The 17,944-nt window shown below is 55.7% G+C and overlaps 1 protein-coding gene across 8 annotated transcripts in view; it reads left to right on the forward strand.

The window, feature by feature from the left end:
- The window catches only part of KLHL18 (kelch like family member 18), a 37,885-nt gene that overhangs the window by 14,587 nt on the left and 5,354 nt on the right, over window positions 1-17,944 (forward strand). For 2 of the 8 annotated variants that reach the window (XM_023745472.1, XM_014446519.2), the window contains exons 2-8: window positions 5,482-5,612; window positions 8,603-8,743; window positions 10,500-10,770; window positions 12,241-12,401; window positions 12,537-12,673; window positions 13,987-14,224; window positions 16,820-16,924. In XM_023745472.1, the coding sequence (XP_023601240.1) occupies window positions 5,482-5,612; window positions 8,603-8,743; window positions 10,500-10,770; window positions 12,241-12,401; window positions 12,537-12,673; window positions 13,987-14,224; window positions 16,820-16,924 (1,184 nt within the window). Of the gene's footprint in view, window positions 1-3,767; window positions 3,951-5,481; window positions 5,613-5,943; window positions 6,061-8,602; window positions 8,744-10,499; window positions 10,771-12,240; window positions 12,402-12,536; window positions 12,674-13,986; window positions 14,225-16,819; window positions 16,925-17,944 lie in introns of those variants that run through there. The other 6 variants (XM_023745474.1, XM_014446520.2, XM_014446521.2 and 3 more) reach the window with 6 other exon arrangements.

Raw genomic sequence — 17,944 nt, forward strand, 5'->3', positions numbered from 1 at the left:
GGACAGACAGCGCCCACTAGGTCAGCAGAGAAAGTCTGTGAACATCAGCGGCAAATCAGGTGTGATGTGGGCCGGCATGGCGGGGGGTTGAGGGTCCTAGATGAGTGACCAGCATCTTCTCATATTTGTTCCCTGTGAGCAGAGGCCAGCGGGCAGAAGTAAGTTATTTTTTAGAACCTGCACCCTGGGTATGTGCCCTGGCCGGGAATCAAACCGGCGACCTCTCACTGCTGGGACGACGCTCAACAACTGAGCCGCACTGGCCAGGGCAGACGTTGTCTCTGCCGGTTCCCGGTCACTGTTCCAGCTACGCAGCTGTGCCATTTTGTGGATATGTCTGTGTTCCAATAAAACTGTATATGGACGCTGAAGTTTGGATTTCATGTAACTTTCACATCATGAAACATGTCTTCTTTTGATTTTTTTTCAACCATATAAAAATGTAAAAACTGCCGAAACCGGTTTGGCTCAGTGGATAGAGCGTCGGCCTGCGGACTCAAGGGTCCAGGGTTCGATTCCGGTCAAGGGCATGTACCTTGGTTGCGGGCACATCCCCAGTGGGAGATGTGCAGGAGGCAGCTGATCGATGTTTCTCTCTCATCGATGTTTCTAACTCTCTATCTCTCTCCCTTCCTCTCTGTAAAAAATCAATAAAATATATTTTAAAAAAAATGTAAAAACTACACTTAGTCATGCGTTGCACAGAGCCAAGAGGCAGTCCAGATTTTGGCCCCTAGACCATAGTTTGCTGACCCCTTTTCTAAAGGTCTTACAAATAACTTCTATAAAGTTCTGGATTTGAGGACATTTTCTTTAACAAGCAGTCATATAGCACTGAATGTGTGTCATGCACTGTGTTAAATGTCTTATAGATGTTAGCTAATTTCATCCTCAGAATAACCCCCGAGAGAAGGGTTATTGACCTAACTTTGCAAATGTGTACATTGAGCACAGAGAGGTTAAGTAACTAGCCCGGGGTCACAGGTCGCAGATGGCAGACCCCGGGTTCGAACCCAGGTAACTTAGCCCCACAGTACCTGTTCTTACTACCAGGACATGGGGTCTCCCTTAAACATTTACAATGATTGACTTCTAGCCTAAAGGAGTTTTAGAGATTAATTCATCCCTGCTACGTCTCCGTCACAGACTCATTCTTACACACCAGCTTCATAGCCTTTATGACTCAGATTTGTGCCCAGTAAAATTATGGATGACTCCTTGTGCCCATCAGCATCTCTGTGACTGCCTAGACCCCACGTCCCCAAGGGTGCTCTGTCTGCACAGGCTGGGCACTGAGCTGCTCACTTCCTGTGTCGTGTGTGTTCACAGCTCCTGGAAGGCAGGGGCAGCAGCATCGAAATGTTCCATCAAGAAGAAATCTGTTCAGGCACCTCTTGCTTTCTTTGGGAACACCTGTCTGAGGTGACTCCCAGCTCAGATTTGGCCCCGCTGCTTTTCCTGCATGAAGAGGCAGCGGTTGAATCTTGAGCCACACTTGGCCTGTGATAGGAAACAGAATTTGTGGTGTCAGCTACGCCATCCCTGTTGACCCAGAGATACCACCAGGGCAGTTTCCCAGGCTTTCCAAGGAAGAATGGGAAGGCGTGTGTGTGTGTGTGTGTCTGTGTGTGTGTGTGTGTGTGTGAGAGAGAGAGAGAGAGAGAGAGAGAGAGAGAGAGAACGTGTCAGAAGTTAGGTAGACAGGTGCTCAGGTGTGTGTGTGTGTGAGAGAGAGAGAGAGAGAACGTGTCAGAAGTTAGGTAGACAGGTGCTCAGGACTTCTGGGACCCTTTGCCTAGTTACAGTCTTGGACCCTACTCGCTATTTACTTCTGCGTGCCGCAGGGGTCCTGCGTAGTCATTGCCAGGCACCCCCAAATCCACGTGTGCACTGCAGATCTTTTACTTGTGTATAGTTACTCTTCAAATGTATGTAGATGTCATCAAATCAAGGAAAAGCTCACCCAGCCAGTGTGGCTCAGTGGTTGAGCGTCAACTTATGAAGCTGGAGGTCACGGTTCTATTCCAGTCAGGGCACATGTCTGCATTATGGGCTCCATCCCCAGTGTGGGGCGTGCAGGAGGCAGCTGATCAATGATTCTCTCTCATCATTTGTGTTTTCTCTCTCCCTCTCCCTTCCTCTCTGAAATCAATAAAAATATATTTTTTTAAAAAGAAAAACGACTATATATATAAAAAAGGGGAAAAGCAACCTGAATTTGTGTTAAGCTATTGTAAGCACAGCTACCACCTGTTGAGAAGCCGCATCCAGTCAAGCCCCTCATATGCAGAGGAGAACACTGAGGCTTGGGGTGAAGGGGAGGGATTCGCCTCCATTGCAGCAGGGAACGGTGCGTGGGAGCTGGCTCGTTGGCAGGTGCCATGACCTTATGCTGTGTCCCCCTGGGGCGGTCACAGAGGGGGAGATTGGCACGTATTTTGACAATTAACACTGTGCTGTACTTTCTAATATTGTCTAATAGAGCGACTTATTTATTTATTTATTTTTTAAATATATTTTATTGATTTTTTACAGAGAGGAAGGGAGAGGGATAGAGAGTTAGAAACATCAATGAGCGAGAAGCATCGATCAGCTGCCTCCTGCACGCCCCCTACTGGGGATGTGCCCGCAGCCAAGGTACATGCCCTTGACCGGAATCGAACCTGGGACCCTTGAGTCCACAGGCCGACGCTCTATCCACTGAGACAAACCGGTTAGGGCTAGAGTGATTTATTATAATAACGTTTACCAGTATTTATAATGCTTCTCTTGAGAATCAATTAATTGATTGATTACTATATTGCTTGCCCTGCCCCCATAAGTAAAATCCTGTATTCCAACCTGGAAACCTGAAGCATGGTGAAATTGGGCAGCTTGCTTATGTCTGGAACAGAGCTGGCCCTAAAACTCCTGAGTTTTTTTCTCTGGTCCAGGTTCTGTTAAGCAGACTGAACTGTGAGGATTTCAGTTGTTTATATCTTAGTCCTCTATAGCATTTGCTCTCAGCTGGGTGCAACAGAAGTTTTTTAATCCTCACCCGAGGATATGTTTATTTTATTTTATTTTTCACATAATAGCTATTTAACTTTTGGGCAAGTTACCTAACTTCTAAATCTTGGTTTACTGGAATTCATAGCAGAGGACTAAAATGAGAAAATATAATGGGAACTCAATAAATGATTATCTCATTTTTCTTAAGTGACATTTTAAAAAACTGAGATTATAAATGAGGGTATTTGGTGTTTTTAAAGCTTTTCACAAAAGTGTAAGAGCACAGGACTGTAGAATTGGAAGGTCCCTTAATAGTTTTAGAACCAATGAAGGACTCCCTCTAACACGCTTATTCTTTAAACTAAAATCCGCTTCCTTCTGGGCCTGCCCTCCTTCGTGTGATAGGCCTTCTAGGGTTTGTGACGGCTGTTGGGCCCCGACTCCGAAATGATCTTTTCCAGACGAACTCTCCTCAGCTCTTCCTCATAAGACGAATCGTTTTCCCTTCCCATCGTGGTCTCCCTTCCAGGTAGAGACAGACCTGAGCTGAACACGGGTGCAGCTGTCATCGGCGAGCATCTCCCCAGGCAGCTGTCTTCGTTCTAGCTGAGCTCTTTTGGGAATCAGGTCGCCCAGTCACGCAGCACATGCAGCCTGTTCTCCTGTGTCTTCCCACTTTCTAGATGAAAATAAATACATAGCAGTTGAACACGGCAGATTGAACACACATTCTAACATCCATTCCCTCCTGTGATATCATTAAAATGATAATAAAGGGAGAAAAGATATCGGCAAATGAGCAATTGATGGCATGTTAAAGGCAAAAAGCACGTGCGATGAACTCAGTGGCCAGAGGAACCGAAAGGGCCTGCTGGCGAGAAACGAAGAAGAGAGAGGATTTGTGACGCGGAACCTGGAACAGCGCCAGAGCTGAAGAAACCAATACTGAAAACAGGAAGATCGGTTGAAAGTCTGTGTGAACAGCAATTAGATGCCTACAGTCCCTCCCCCGTCCTCTCAGGGGGCAGGGCTTCCCGTCTGAGGTGTTGAAATGGAGGCACACGAAGCACAGAAGACGGGATGGCCTGGAGCAGAACTGACAGTCAGGCCTCAGACTAAGTCCTAAGCAGGGAAGGCAGGACCACCCCTCACCAGTTGCCAGGGTATCTGCACGCAGTCACTCCCCGCACAAGACGGGTCCCCCTCTGAGAGCGCTGACGACGCCTGCTTCTAGGGTCCCCAGTGAAAATGGCCGGTCTTCATCTGTCACCCCAATGTGACACCCACGCTTGACAAGCCTAGGCCACCCACACACACACACACTCACACTCACACTCACACTCAGCTTTCAAACAGCTTCTAAAAGTAGGAGCAGTTGACCAACATCACCAGACGTTGAGAGCAAGCCTCTCGCAGAACAGACAGGCCAAAACGATGGGGGACGAAAATGCCGAAGAAACCGTGGAGGCAGGGAGGAGGAGGAGACAGGTCACTCTGGGATCTGGAGCGATTAGAGAAATAGTACATTCATGAAACATGGACAGCATATTCTTAAAAAGGAAAAGGAACCTCAGGAAACCTCTTGGAGGTTGACAATGTGATAGCCAGTGTTTGGTTTCAGAAGCGTGTGAGTCACACAGTTTGAAGGACACCCAGCTTAGAGCCTCCACCAGAGCGAGGGGGTAACGGAGGGGGCACACGGGGGGGACAGATGGGCTCCAGCTGGAATCCTTGGATGGAGGTGACACAGGTGAGGTGAGCTCGGGTTAGAGTCAGGAAGCTGGTGAAGGGGAGGGGATGGGTGCTGAAGAGCAGCAGTGCTTCGTGGGAATGTGGGTGCGGTGGGGCCGTGAAGGCATCCTCTGGGCAGGTCGTTGGCAAGCACTTTAGAACTCCCTGGGCTGTGGACGCCACCCTGAGGGTTTGATACAAATTAGAGTTCGCCCTGTGGCTGAGCGCCTGGGCCACACACAGCTCCAGCCCAGCTGTTGCCAGGCTCAGTCCCCTCAGAGGCGCTCTGGGCTCCGCGCCGTCCACCACAGGCTGGTTCGTACCCAAGGACGCCCCAGCTTTTGCACCCACTGCGCCTCCTCTGTCCTTGATCCCACATGTGCCCCTATTCACGTTTGGTCTCTTCCTGTCACTGAGTACTTACTCTTGAGGAGCCTGCTGCTAGGGGCGTCAGGGCTCTTGGCCAGTGTCAGGGAAGTCAGGGGTTGGGGGCGTCGGGAGGGGTGCGGTGGAGACGCATGTGAGCGAAGCGGCCGTGTGAAGCCCTCGGGCTCGCATGTTTGAACCCTTGTGAGGTGAGCTGTTGGCATGTCCATAACTGAGGGCACCGAGTGGGGACTCGCGGGTCTCCATGGTGAGCCGTGGCCATCACGAGGTGGATGCCTTCGCTGCCATGGGGGGGCGGGGTCAGCGTGGAAGGGCGTGTTGGGTCTTTGTATTTGCCTTCCTCCCTATCTCTGTGTTTTACTTCGCCCGCAGATCGGGGACCACAAATTCAGCGCTCACCGAATCGTCTTGGCAGCCTCCATCCCATACTTCCACGCGATGTTCACCAATGACATGATGGAGTGCAAGCAGGATGAGATTGTGATGCAGGGAATGGACCCCAGGTACTGCGCTCCTCCGCCAGGCCTCCCAGCTGCTTCCCTGCGCAGTCCTGCCGGTGCTGGTGCCCGGTGCCCCCTGGGGCCCGCAGCAGGACACGGCGTCTCCAGCACCGCCCAGTGCACGCTCCGCTCTGTGTGGCGATCATTGAACAAGTTAGGCCCTCGCCTGTGGCCTGAGACAGGGTGAAAGTGAGGCATCTGCTGTGTTGTGCTCTGTTAGGGGCATCAGGGTTCATAGCACATTTAATAGGCAATAGAGTCCAAGATACATTTTTTGTCTGGGACGGGTACAAAGGTGGGTTTGTAATTCTCTGCACTTCTCTGTGCCAGCCGTGTGAGCTGGCAAACTTCTCAAGAGCCCGTCCTCGGTCTGCAGCAGTGCCGTCCCTCAGCACTTCCTGCAGTGACGGGACTGTCCTGCGGTCCTCGCCGGACGGGAGCCACGAGCCACGTGAGCACTCGGAGTGGGACTAGTGGGACGGGAGAACTGAATTCTAAATTGTATTTCATTTCAGTTCGTTTAGAAGTAATTTTAAATACCTGCGTGTAGCTGATATTATTCGGAGCAACAGGTCAAGAAGGTGGCAGAGATCGTAGCTATTTGATGGATGAGAATACTGAAGCCCGAGGATGTCAGGCTCAAACGTGGCCCCCCCGAAACATCTCCATCCAAGAGGCCGCATAGCATAGTGGGGAGAAGTTCTCCCCTAGAGGAACCGGGGGCAGGTGCAGTCCATAACCCCCGAGACCACATCGCTCAGGGGCTTATTTGAAGTTGTCCTCACGTCTGGAGTCACTTAGCACTGGACACGCTTCATGGAAATACTCCCGGTTTCTGTCTAAAGACTTTATATAAACACTAGAGGCCCAGTGCACGAATTCGTGCACCAGTGGAGTCCCTCGGCCTGACCTGCGGGATGGGGCCGAAACCGGCTCTCCGACACCCCCCGAGGGGTCCTGGATTGCGAGAGGGCGCAGGCCAGGCCAAGGGACCCCACCCGTGTATGATCCGGGCTGGGGAGAAATGCTGGAGGTTGGCCAGCGGGGAGGGATTGCAGGAGGGCTCCAGGATGTGTCCACCGGTCTCAGTCCCGATCAACCGGACCCCAGCAGCAAGCTAAGCTAACCTAACGGTCAGAGCATCTGCCCCCTGGTGGTCAGTGCACATCATAGTGAACGGTTGAACAGCCTTAGCATATCGTTAGCATATTGCACTTTGATTGGTCGAACAGACAACTGGACACTTAGCATGTTAGGCTTTTATTACATAGGATTATGTAGGATGTTCCATAGTATGCCTTTTTGGGCCTTGAAAGGAAAAAGGCATGTTTATGTCACTAAAAAGATTTGCTGCAGATCTATGAATTGAGGCTGTGTGTGTGACCTGGGCTGTATCCCGGGGTGCCCTGCACACCGACTTGTGCCTGTCATTGACCTGGGGTCTGGGGATGCAGCAGCAGGCACGACGCACAAGGTGGCACAGGGTGAGGACGTTCTCGTGGGACGAGACAATAAATGACCAGTGACTCTAACACTGGCTAGTGGCCTGGCATTTGCTGCCTCACCTCACGATGTGAAAATACAAGGGAGAGGGGCTGCGAACCTGTGGCGCCCTCTGCTGGTTGAGGTATCGGCCCCAGGGCACGGAGAGGATTTATAACCACGCCTGCAGACGGCTCAGGCCGGGGATTTGGAGGAAGCACACACAAGTGGGCCTCAGGGCAGCTGTACTCTCTTCTCCGAGGTCTGTGTCTGCAGGAGCCGTGCTAATCGCCAAGCACAGTGCAGGCGCTTCCTTCGCAGGCCGCCAAGCACCTGTGTGTGTGCGAGGCTGCCTGAGGGGTGACACGGAAGCACCTCTCCTGCACTGACTCCAGTGGAGGAATCTGGCGATAGACAGGTACACGCGTGAGCTGGTGATAGACAGGTACACGCGTGAGCTGGTGATAGACAGGTACACGCGTGAGCTGGTGATAGACAGGTACACGCGTGAGCTGGTGATAGGTACACGCATGAGCTGGTGATAGGTACACGCGTGATCTGGTGATAAACAGGTACACGTGTGAGCTGGTGATAGCCAGGTACATGCGTGAGCTGGTGATAGGTACACGCGTGAGCTGGTAATAGGTACACGCGTGAGCTGGTGATAGGTACACGCGTGAGCTGGCCGGGAAGTGAACGTGATGTCAGGAGAGCAGAGCAGAGCCAAGGCGAGCACATGAGGAGGGGCCTGTGTATTCAGGGAGGCCGGGAAGGCCTCTGTGACCAGGTGGCCGTGAAGCCCAGAGCTTCATTGAAGTGAGGGACTGAGCCACCTGGGGGACGAGCCCTCCGAAGAGAGCAGAGGCCCCGGGTGAGTGAGGGGGACGGAGTGGACGGTGACGAGGTCGTGCAGTGGAGGAGCCAGGCCACGGGCAGGCCTGGGTGGAATTTGGATTTTCTTCTCTGTGCATCGGGGGGGAGAAGAAAATGTTGGAATTCTCATTCTGGAAATTTATCCCAAAGAAAGAATAGTCCACAACCATGACTGATAATGGCAGTAAGATGGTAGTAGCTATTACACCTGGTAACAAAGGGAATGAGCATACTTACCTTCCGGAATACTGCATAGCAGCCACTAAAAACAAGACGTGAAGTCAGTGTAGCAACATGGAAAGGGCCTTGTGAGTCTTAAACAGATTTACACCATTTGTGCAAAGAGGGATGAAAGGGCCTAGGGAGGTGACACCGTGGACCTGCTCAGTAGTGACGTGTGGGGGATTGCTTTCTCTTTTTAAACTTTTCTGTAACAAAACGATGTGGGCAACACAGACAAGAAGTGGGACAGTCCGGCTCTGGGGAAGAAGGATCCCATTCAGTAGGCTCTCCAAGGGCAAGGATGTCATGGCTGCTAGGGTGGGCCCGTCTCCCCAGGCGGAACTGTCCGCCCACGTAGGGCCGAGTCTCGTGGGCGAAGACCCGTCTCTAAAGAGCACCTCTCCTCTTCCCTCTAGCGCCCTGGAGGCTCTCATCAACTTTGCCTACAACGGCCACCTCGCCATCGACCAGCAAAATGTCCAGTCATTGCTGATGGGGGCGAGCTTCCTGCAGCTGCAGAGCATCAAAGATGCCTGCTGCACGTTCCTCCAAGAACGGTGAGGGCATGGGCCGGCCTGGGGGGAGCGTGACCTTTTCATTTCCGGAGCCCCTGCCAGTTCGCCGAGTCTTTGGGACACGGAGTGTGAGGAAGAAGCGAGCCGGGAGGCCACTCTGCAGAAACGACCTTTCTTGAAATCAGTACCAGGCGGTGCCCAGCCCTTTGGGTTGAACCCCTGAGGAACGTGGTTTACGGCGAGCAGGCCCTGCCTGCTCTCTCCCTGGGCCTGACGTGTTCCTCTCCTCCTGGTCCTCTCTCCCCAAGCTGACCAGCTGCTAATTGAGCCGACCGTTCTCACCGCGCTGGTTTAGTCGGTGCTCCCTGACCGTTCCAGACACCGCCTCTGTTCAGATCCTTCCCTCCTGGACGTCTCCATCCTTGTTTCCCCTTCAGCTCTTTAACAGCCCACCCAGATGCCGCCTCCTGGGGCTTTCAGTCCCCTGTGCTCTTTTAGGGGAGGACTGGGCTCACCTCTGTCCTGTGCCCAGCACTCGACAGTGCCCTTCTGATGACTGAGCAGTCTCCCCCCCCTCCAAAGCGGGCAGAGCTCTTAGTCATAAGGTAAAAGCCGCCTTTTAACCACACAGGCAGGCGAGCTGGCACCAAGCGCTCCTGTGCCTGGTGCCCTCCAGGGCCTGGTCTGCACCTGACAACTCTGACCAGCAGGTTCCCGGCCTGAAGACCAGCCTTCCTCCCGCCTCAGCTCTGCCCTCTGAGCCTCCTCCCTCCTAGAGCCGACCTCTCCCTCTCACCTCCACCAACCCCATTCACTGAGCTCTGTGGCCGCCCCTGCTAGCCACACCGGCCGGTGGTGCTCATGGGCACGGCTGTGTGCAGCTGGTCTTGGTGACCCGGGCAGCGATGCCCAACATGAGGTGCTCTCCTGGGTGCGGGGTGCGTGGGTTCGTGGTGGAGACCCCCAGTCCCAGAGCTTGGCGGGAGCCTGCCCTGGGTGCCTTCTGGGCAGGCTGGAGGCTGCAGGTCGGGGCTGGGGCAGACACTGTCTCTCCTACTCGTTTGTAAGCGGCTTAAGGACGCAGCCTGGATTCAGTTTCTGTCCCCAGGAATGTGGAGAATGCTGAGTAGGCACCCTGGGAAGGATGAAGTGGCCAGCCTCTCGGGACAACAGCTCCACCTAGGGGCTGTGGCGGGCATCGCCGTCACCCTGGATCCAGGCCGTTACAGGGTCGTGTCCCTAAAACATGCTTAGAACAGGAGTTTTAGACCAGAGCCGTTTTTCGTGCCCCAATTATGCCCTTTATCGCTTCTCTGAGCCTCATTTTCCACCTGAAAATGACAGCCCTGACTGCTCTGCAGCGTTAAGATTCTGGAGAAAGATCGCAGGCCTGGCAAAGCGCTGGGCTCCCTGGGGGTGGCTGCCTGGGGCTGTTTCTGGGGGTCTAACTAGTTGGACCCATCGGGCTCCTTCTGTGTAAACACAGAAACATGTAAGGTCCTGATGTTGGAGAGTCACTTCTCCTCGGGGTTTAAGCTCTCATTCTACGCCTCCGGTGCCTTCCTGGTGGCCAGCGGTGCCCACTCAGCCAGGAACGTGGGCGCCGAAGGAAAGCAGACGGGTTTCCAGCACCTGATCTCTTCTCTCCTCTTCCGAGAGCTGCTTCCCACCCAGAGGCACAGAGCACCAGGCCCCGAGCAGAGCCCGAGGGAAAGCCTGCCTTCAGTGTGTATCCACAAGCGAGTCCGAGAGACGGCTGATGTCTCGTTCTTTTTGCCATTTTTTTCTTATGCAAAAGGCTTCACCCCAAAAACTGCCTGGGTGTGCGCCAGTTTGCGGAGGCGATGATGTGCGCTGTGCTGTACGACGCGGCCAACAGCTTCGTCCACCAGCACTTCGTGGAGGTGTCCGTGTCGGAGGAGTTCCTGGGCCTGCCCCTGGAGGACGTGCTGGAGCTGGTGTCTCGCGATGAGCTGAACGTCACCTCTGAGGAGCAGGTCTGGGCGCAGGGCAGGCTGCCCGCGACGTGGGTGCTGCTCTTCCTAGTCTTCCCTTCTTTTTTTCACAAAGTGAAGACCATGATATGTACACAGTCGTTTAGGATGGGTTTGTCGTATTATATCATGTGCATGTTTCATGAAAACTCTATACCTTTTATTTTAAATATATTTTTATTGGTTTCGGAGAGGAGGGGGAGGGAGATAGAGAGAGAGAAACATCAATGATGAGAGAGAATCATTGATTGGCTGCCTCCTGCACATCTCCTACTGGGGATGGAGCCCGCAACCCGGGCATGTGCCCTTAGCCAGAATTGAACCCAGGACCCTTCAGTCCGCAGGCCGACCTCTATCCACTGAGCCAAACCAGCCAGGGCCTTTATGCGTTTCAGTGTCTAAACAGCATTCCATTGCTTCCTTATTCTCGGAGGCCCGGGTTCTTTTCCGTCTTCACTGTTAGAACTCACGGATGGGAACCGGGAACAGCATAGCTCACTTCCTGAAAGCGTCTTTCTCTAAGCGAGAGTAGCCTTGGGGCAGTCGCCAGTGGGAAACAGGAAGTCAAGAGGGGTTTGTTTGGTTCAAATGAGAGGAGTGATATGTGCAGTTGGACTGCCGGTGGGAATTCTCCAGAAGAGGGAAGACTTGGCAGTCGGAGAACAGAGAGTGATTGCTGGGGTGATGTCCTAGGGCGGGTGAGAAGGGACGCAACTCAGCACAAGGGGTGCAGCTTTGATAGGAGGGCAGGCCCTTCAGGGCCCACCCAGTTGCCGGGGTAGGCGAGGTGGGAAGGGAGATGCTGGTAATTCCGTGCACATTCGCTTCTGACTTGTTTCAGCTCCTGGGAACCTGGACCTTGAGCCAGACCTTAAGAAAGGGGAGCGGGTTGAGATGAAGAGGAGGAGAGGAGGGGCATTCTAGGTGAAGGGGCCGTGTGGGCGGGGAGCCAGCCTGCCTGGGCGGGGGTTGGGGGAGTAGGTGCAGGAGCGGCAGGAAGGAGGGTGAACAGGGACTTTGTTGCGATACGGAAAGCTTCCACTGACAGGTTTCCATTAGGGCAGTGGTTCTCAACCTTCCTAATGCCGCGACCCTTTCATACAGTTCCTCATGTTGTGGTGACCCCCAATTTCATTGTTACAAATTGAACATAATTAAAGCACAGTGATTAATCACAAAAACAATATGTAATTATATATGTGTTTTCCGATGGTCTTAGGCGACGCCTGTGAAAGGGTCGTCCGACCCCCAAAGGGGTCGCGACCCACAGGTTGAGAACCGCTGCATTAGGGAGTCACGGTGAAAGCCGCGAATGGTCATGGTCACCCAGGCTTGCGTTCCGAGATGGAGCCCCATGGGGGAGTAGAGAGAAGACAGTGGCTTCAGGAGACAAGTCGCAACGATGGAACAGCCCAGGGACTGCCTCAGTGCAGGGAGGGGGGGCTTTAGGTCGGGGTGCAGGGAGGGGGGGCCTTAGGTCGGGGTGCAGGGAAGTGGCCTCTGACTGGGAAGAGTTGCCGCCAGAGCGTCGCTCTGTCTGGGCAGGTCTTTGAAGCCGCGCTGGCCTGGGTCAGGTACGACCGCGAGCAGAGGGGGCCCTGCCTGCCCGAGCTGCTGTCCAACATCCGGCTGCCCCTCTGCCGGCCCCAGTTCCTGTCGGACCGAGTGCAGCAGGAAGACCTGGTGCGATGCTGCCACAAGTGCCGGTGAGCAGGGTGGGGCTGCCCAGGGCGCTGCCGAGGGTCCCCTGCGGGTGGAGGTGGGGGGACCAGGCCTGGAAATGGGAGTGTGGACCCCACTGGGAGGATGCCTGCTGTCCTAGCACCTCGCACTCATTCCAGGGACCTGGTGGACGAAGCAAAGGACTATCACCTCATGCCAGAGCGCCGGCCCCACCTGCCAGCTTTCCGAACGCGGCCTCGCTGCTGCACGTCCATCGCTGGGCTCATCTACGCCGTGGGAGGCCTCAACTCAGCAGGTACCTTGCAGCTCCCCCTCGCAGAGCCCTGCCTTGCACTCGAGGGTGAGGGAGCACCAAGCAGCCTCGCCTGCCCTCTGGTTCCTCCCTGTGCGTGCGACCCCTCTGGCCCATCTCGGTTTTATTTAATTGTTCTGCAGTTAAAGCATGTCAGGTGTTGTCACCATTGATCAGAATATTGAGCTAAAGAGGCCTTTAGAAATCCTGAGGCCTGGCCCCTAACCTTCCCAATGGGGAAACTGCGGCCCAGAGAACTTGCCCCGTGCTCACAGTTGGTTTTGGCCGGGCAGGGACTGGATCGTGGGTCCTGACTCCTGAGCCAGCACTCTCTCTGATACCCGCTGGCCGTCGAGGGGCTCAGCCCAGCTCTGACCCCAGGCTGACTGATCCCATTTGGTCAAATGGATCTCTGGGGTTCGACTGCGAGAATGTCACCCAAGAAGGACAGACGCGCGGTGTGGGCCACGGTCAGCAATCCTGGTCGCTCTCACCGCTCAGTGTGACGCACCCGCTTCACAGTCCGGGTGCCAGTGGCAGCTCTCGTATCAGACAGTCGGGGTTTGGGGGAAGCTCCGTGGGCCCGCCCTGCCGCGCCCAGGCTCCATCGCAGGCAGGACACCTGGGTCCGGGCAGTGCAGTGACAGGGAGTTTGGTCTCCGGTGCGAGGGCCAGGCCTTGCCACAGCGCCAGCGGGTCTGGGCGGGGGGGAGGGGGGGGGGCAGTCCGGGCAGCTTTGTTTTTAACTGAAAGTCCATGAGGGGTGGGTACTAGTCTGTGGCCTCTGAGTTGTCAGCAGTGACCTGTTGGGTGGCAGGCTGAGTGCCCGGAGCAGGGGGGGTGTGATTTGACCCCCACAAAAGCCTGAGGAAAAGGTGAGGCTAGAGAATCACCCGCTGCCGAGCACTGGGCAGGTGACTGACGGGTCACACCCCTCACCTCAGGCCGCTCTGCCCTCGAGAGTGCCTTCCCCGTGAGCAGAGGACAGGACCCCAAGCCACAGCCCAGGGTCCCGGCTGGCGAGGAAGGTGGGCGCTGGAACCCACACCCTCCCCGGGGCCTGCCTCCTGCTCGGGGAACTCTGCACCCACCTGCTTCACTGTGCTGTAAGCATTGGAGCACCCATTGCCCTCCCTCGGGAGTAACGCCTCCATCCGGTTCTGATTCCCTTCGAGGCTGAGCTTTGAGGTTCTCAGGCTGAACCTTCTCAGTGGCCCTTCCAGCTTGGAGAGCCGATAGAGCCGCGTTACACATCCCCTCTAACCAGTCCCCAGCAGCTGAGGTGCAAACGGGGGTCTTGTGTTTAATGTGAGTAGCAAATTTTTATGCAGGTGATTCCCTGAACGTGGTGGAAGTGTTCGACCCGCTCGCCAATCGCTGGGAGAAGTGCCATCCCATGACGACCGCCCGCAGCCGCGTCGGCGTGGCTGTGGTGAACGGGCTGCTCTACGCCATCGGGGGCTACGACGGCCAGCTGCGGCTGAGCACCGTGGAGGTCTACAACCCAGAGACGGACACGTGGGCCCGGGCGGGGAGCATGAACAGCAAGAGAAGGTACCCGCAGGCACACGGGCATCGGGGGGCGCCGTGCTGGGCGAGCGGGCACGTGGCAGCATACACCACGGGCGCGGGCGGCACTTCCCGCAGCCAGGCCAGCCCGCGGCTCCTCCAGTGGGAGCGGCCCCATCTGCCTCGTCCTCCGTCCTCCGAGGGTCTCGGGGAGAGGAGGTCAGGGGAGGGGACAGGGGACTCGCAGGACAAGGAGTGATAAGAGGAAATCCGAGGTGTTGCCTTTTCCCTTTCTTTCCCCAGGGCCCCGGCCAGGCCTGTGCTTTCACTGCCCGGGGAGCATGTGAACACAGCCATGCTCTCCACCTCAGGGCCACCCCAGGCACGAGTGCGGAGGGCTGGGGGGTGGACAAGCTCGCACGTCTCTCACATCCTCCGCCGCTCGCCCGCCCACCTTTCCTGCACAAGCAGTGGGACTCAGGGCAGCCAGAGAGTGCCGTCCCACCTCCCGCGCCGAGGTGCCGGCGCACCCTTCCTGCCATCGACGCGCGTGGAGTGTTCGCGGCGGGTGGGGTGGAGCTGGACACTTCTTCCCTCTCCTGCCCTCAGTGAGGCCACACGGGATCAGGGGTTTCAGATGGAACCCGATGCTTCTTCCAGAGCCGAGAGGAGAGGAAAGCAGCCCCAGGCCCCACCGCTTAGCCGATCGCACACGTGTCACTTACACGCTGAGCTCCCTGACCTGCGCCCGACTTGGGGGGCAAGTTACACGAATGCTTTTCTGAAAGCGGCAGTTTAAAAGCCTGGACCGGTTGCTCTTTAAGGGCCTAAGGCTTTGCCTCCCAGGCCGCTTTGTCCGGCCACGCCGGGGGCTCTCTACTTGTAAGATCATGTGACCACGCCAAGATCACGTGGCTGCATGTGAGTGGGGGAGAAGGGTCAGCGTGAAGTCCTTTGCCACATGGAAGTGTCACACCAGGGTGCACAGGTCCCACCTCCATCGGGGTCTGTCAGCCGTGGCCTCGAGCCAGAGGACCTGCCTCTGTACCAGTCAGACCCGATGCACAAAGGGCCACAGCAGGTTCCTGGGAGAAAAGCTGTGTCCGCAAGGCCGCCCCCGAGGCGGTGAGCAGGCTAATGCCCTCGTGTTCTTCCCACCGTCGCCGCCTCCGGCTCCGGCGGCCCTGGGTCCTGGGCAGCTCTGGGGCCTCGAGTGACTCCGCTCCGTGTCCCGGCCGTGGCTGCTGTTTTGCTTCGACCGCAGTCACTTCTCCCGTGTCTGTCGGCACCGGGCTGCCTCCCAGCTTCCAGGCCACGGGTTGGAGAGTGTCTGGGAGGGAGGGGCCTGGGGGTGCGTTTCCGCGCGGCCAGTGCCGTTATTAGCAGTGGACCCAGCTCCGTGCACCCCCTTCAGTCACAGGCTGCCTTCACATGTCCTCGTCGCTTCCCTGCTGACATCCCCCTCGGCCCCCTGTCCTGCCAGTGGTGACAGGCTGCTTCCTGCCGCCATTCCTTCCCTTCCCTCCCCCAGCCGTGCAGGCTGCTTCCGGAGCCTTCTCTCACGGACCAGCCAGCATTTCCCTGATCTCCTCATTCTCGTCTTTACCACTGAGCTGGTAGTTCATCTCACTGGTGTGGCTCCTCTATTTCTCATATTTTTGTTGAACTTCTGTGTTGTGACTTGTGTCCCCTCTAAACAGACAGTGGCAGGTCCAGTGGGTGTGTGACCTTCCCACATCCCTGCCCAAGGCAAGTCCTCTTCCCATTCAGGCTGCTCAGGGGCCTCGTGTGGACGCTCTGATTTGCTGTGCAGTGGAGCCTGGAGTTTAACGTTCCTGTTAGACGCCAGGATTTACCGAGAATCTCCTCCAGCTTCGGGTGAACACAGGAGTCGGCAGCTAGGCATTTGTCGCTTACCGAGGCTCCGTGTGGAGCAGATTGCATGGTTACGCCAGGTCCTGGGGTCCTTGGTGCTGGGGGAGCTGGCCCTGCGCACAGCACGGAGAAGACGTGTCTCACTCACGTCTGAGCTCGCTCTCTGGGCAGCTGGGCAGGAGCCACCGTTGGTGCCTGACGATGGTGCTGCCTCCTGGGCGGGGGGGGGGGCGACAGTGCAGAGTAGGGCACCTGACACCTGTCCTGATGCGCAGCTGCAGGAGCTGTCCCCTCTCCCACTGCAGCAGATCAGGGCCATGCAGGGCCATGTGTGCACTGAAAACACGCCTGTCAAACTTGACAGTGAGTTGAATGGGAGGATCATGGTAACACACCAAACACGCCAAGGCCTGTATGTACAGGCACCTCACACAACACTGTCGGGTTCACTGAGGAAGTGTGAGGCCGGGGAGTCATTCTTGCTGAGGGATCAGGTGGCTTTTGAGGAGGAGAGCAAGGAATGTGACCAGGACCTTGCAGGGCAGTCAGAGCAGGAGCACAGCCAGCGGCAGGAGGGGCACGAGACGAACCCGCAGGCCTGATGAGAGAGCGGGGAGCCCAGGGTGGCGTCCTCCCTCAGCTCCCACCTTGACTTGCCCCGTCCTGGGTTTAGGCTGCTCTCGGGGAGGGTTGGTGGTTGGGTTTATGTCTCGGGCACAGGAAGGCAGCCGGGCGCTGAGGCCCCCTGGGCTGACTGTCTTTCAGCGCCATGGGGACGGTCGTGCTGGACGGGCAGATCTACGTCTGTGGGGGCTACGACGGCAACTCTTCCCTCAACTCTGTGGAGACCTACTCACCCGAGACGGACAAGTAAGGACCCGCCCCCGGCACCTGGGCTGGCTGAACCTGGGGGTAAACGGTTAGAACTGACGTTGAGGTCAGGCTGCTCAGGGCGGAGCTGCCCTGCCTGTAGCCCTGCAGTGCCCGCGGCCTGCAGGCCCTTAGTGACCTCTGCTCAATGAGGGAGGGAGTGAGAAAGACCCACTCAGCCGTCACGGTGGAAATGCAGGCGAGAGGATGGGGAGCCGGCGAGCGGCACTCCCGGAGGGGCAGGATGGTGGGCGGATGTCAGAGCGACATGGTCAGTGAGCTGGAAACGTGGTGTCTGTTCACCTCATTTATGTAACTCCTGGCCCATCTTGTGGAATTATCAGCCCGTTTTTTCATTTCGGTATTTGAATTTCTCGTGTTGTGTAACAACATCAGCTCGTTAGTAGGATGTGTAACAATATCAGCACGTTAGTAGGATGTGTAACAATGTCAGCTCGTTAGTAGGATGTGTAACAATACCAGCACGTTAGTAGGATGTGTAACAATGTCAGCACGTTAGTAGGATGTGTAACAACGTCAGCTCGTTAGTAGGATGTGTAACAATACCAGCTCGTTAGTAGGATGTGTAACAATACCAGCTCGTTAGTAGGATGTGTAACAATACCAGCTCGTTAGTAGGATGTGTAACAATACCAGCTCGTTAGTAGGATGTGTAACAACACCAGCTCGTTAGTAGGATGTGTAACAACACCAGCTCGTTAGTAGGATGTGTAACAACACCAGCTCGTTAGTAGGATGTGTAACAACACCAGCTCGTTAGTAGGATGTGTAACAACACCAGCTCGTTAGTAGGATGTGTAACAACACCAGCTCGTTAGTAGCATGTGTAACAACATCAGCTCGTTAGTAGGATGTGTAACAACATCAGCTCGTTAGTAGGATGTGTAACAACGTCAGCTCGTTAGTAGGATGTGTAACAACGTCAGCTCGTTAGTAGGATGTGTAACAACGTCAGCTCGTTAGTAGGATGTGTAACAACGTCAGCTCGTTAGTAGGATG

Source organism: Myotis lucifugus, unplaced genomic scaffold (genome assembly GCF_000147115.1).
Source record: "Myotis lucifugus unplaced genomic scaffold, Myoluc2.0 scaffold_547, whole genome shotgun sequence".
Classification (NCBI taxonomy): Eukaryota; Metazoa; Chordata; class Mammalia; order Chiroptera; family Vespertilionidae; genus Myotis; species Myotis lucifugus.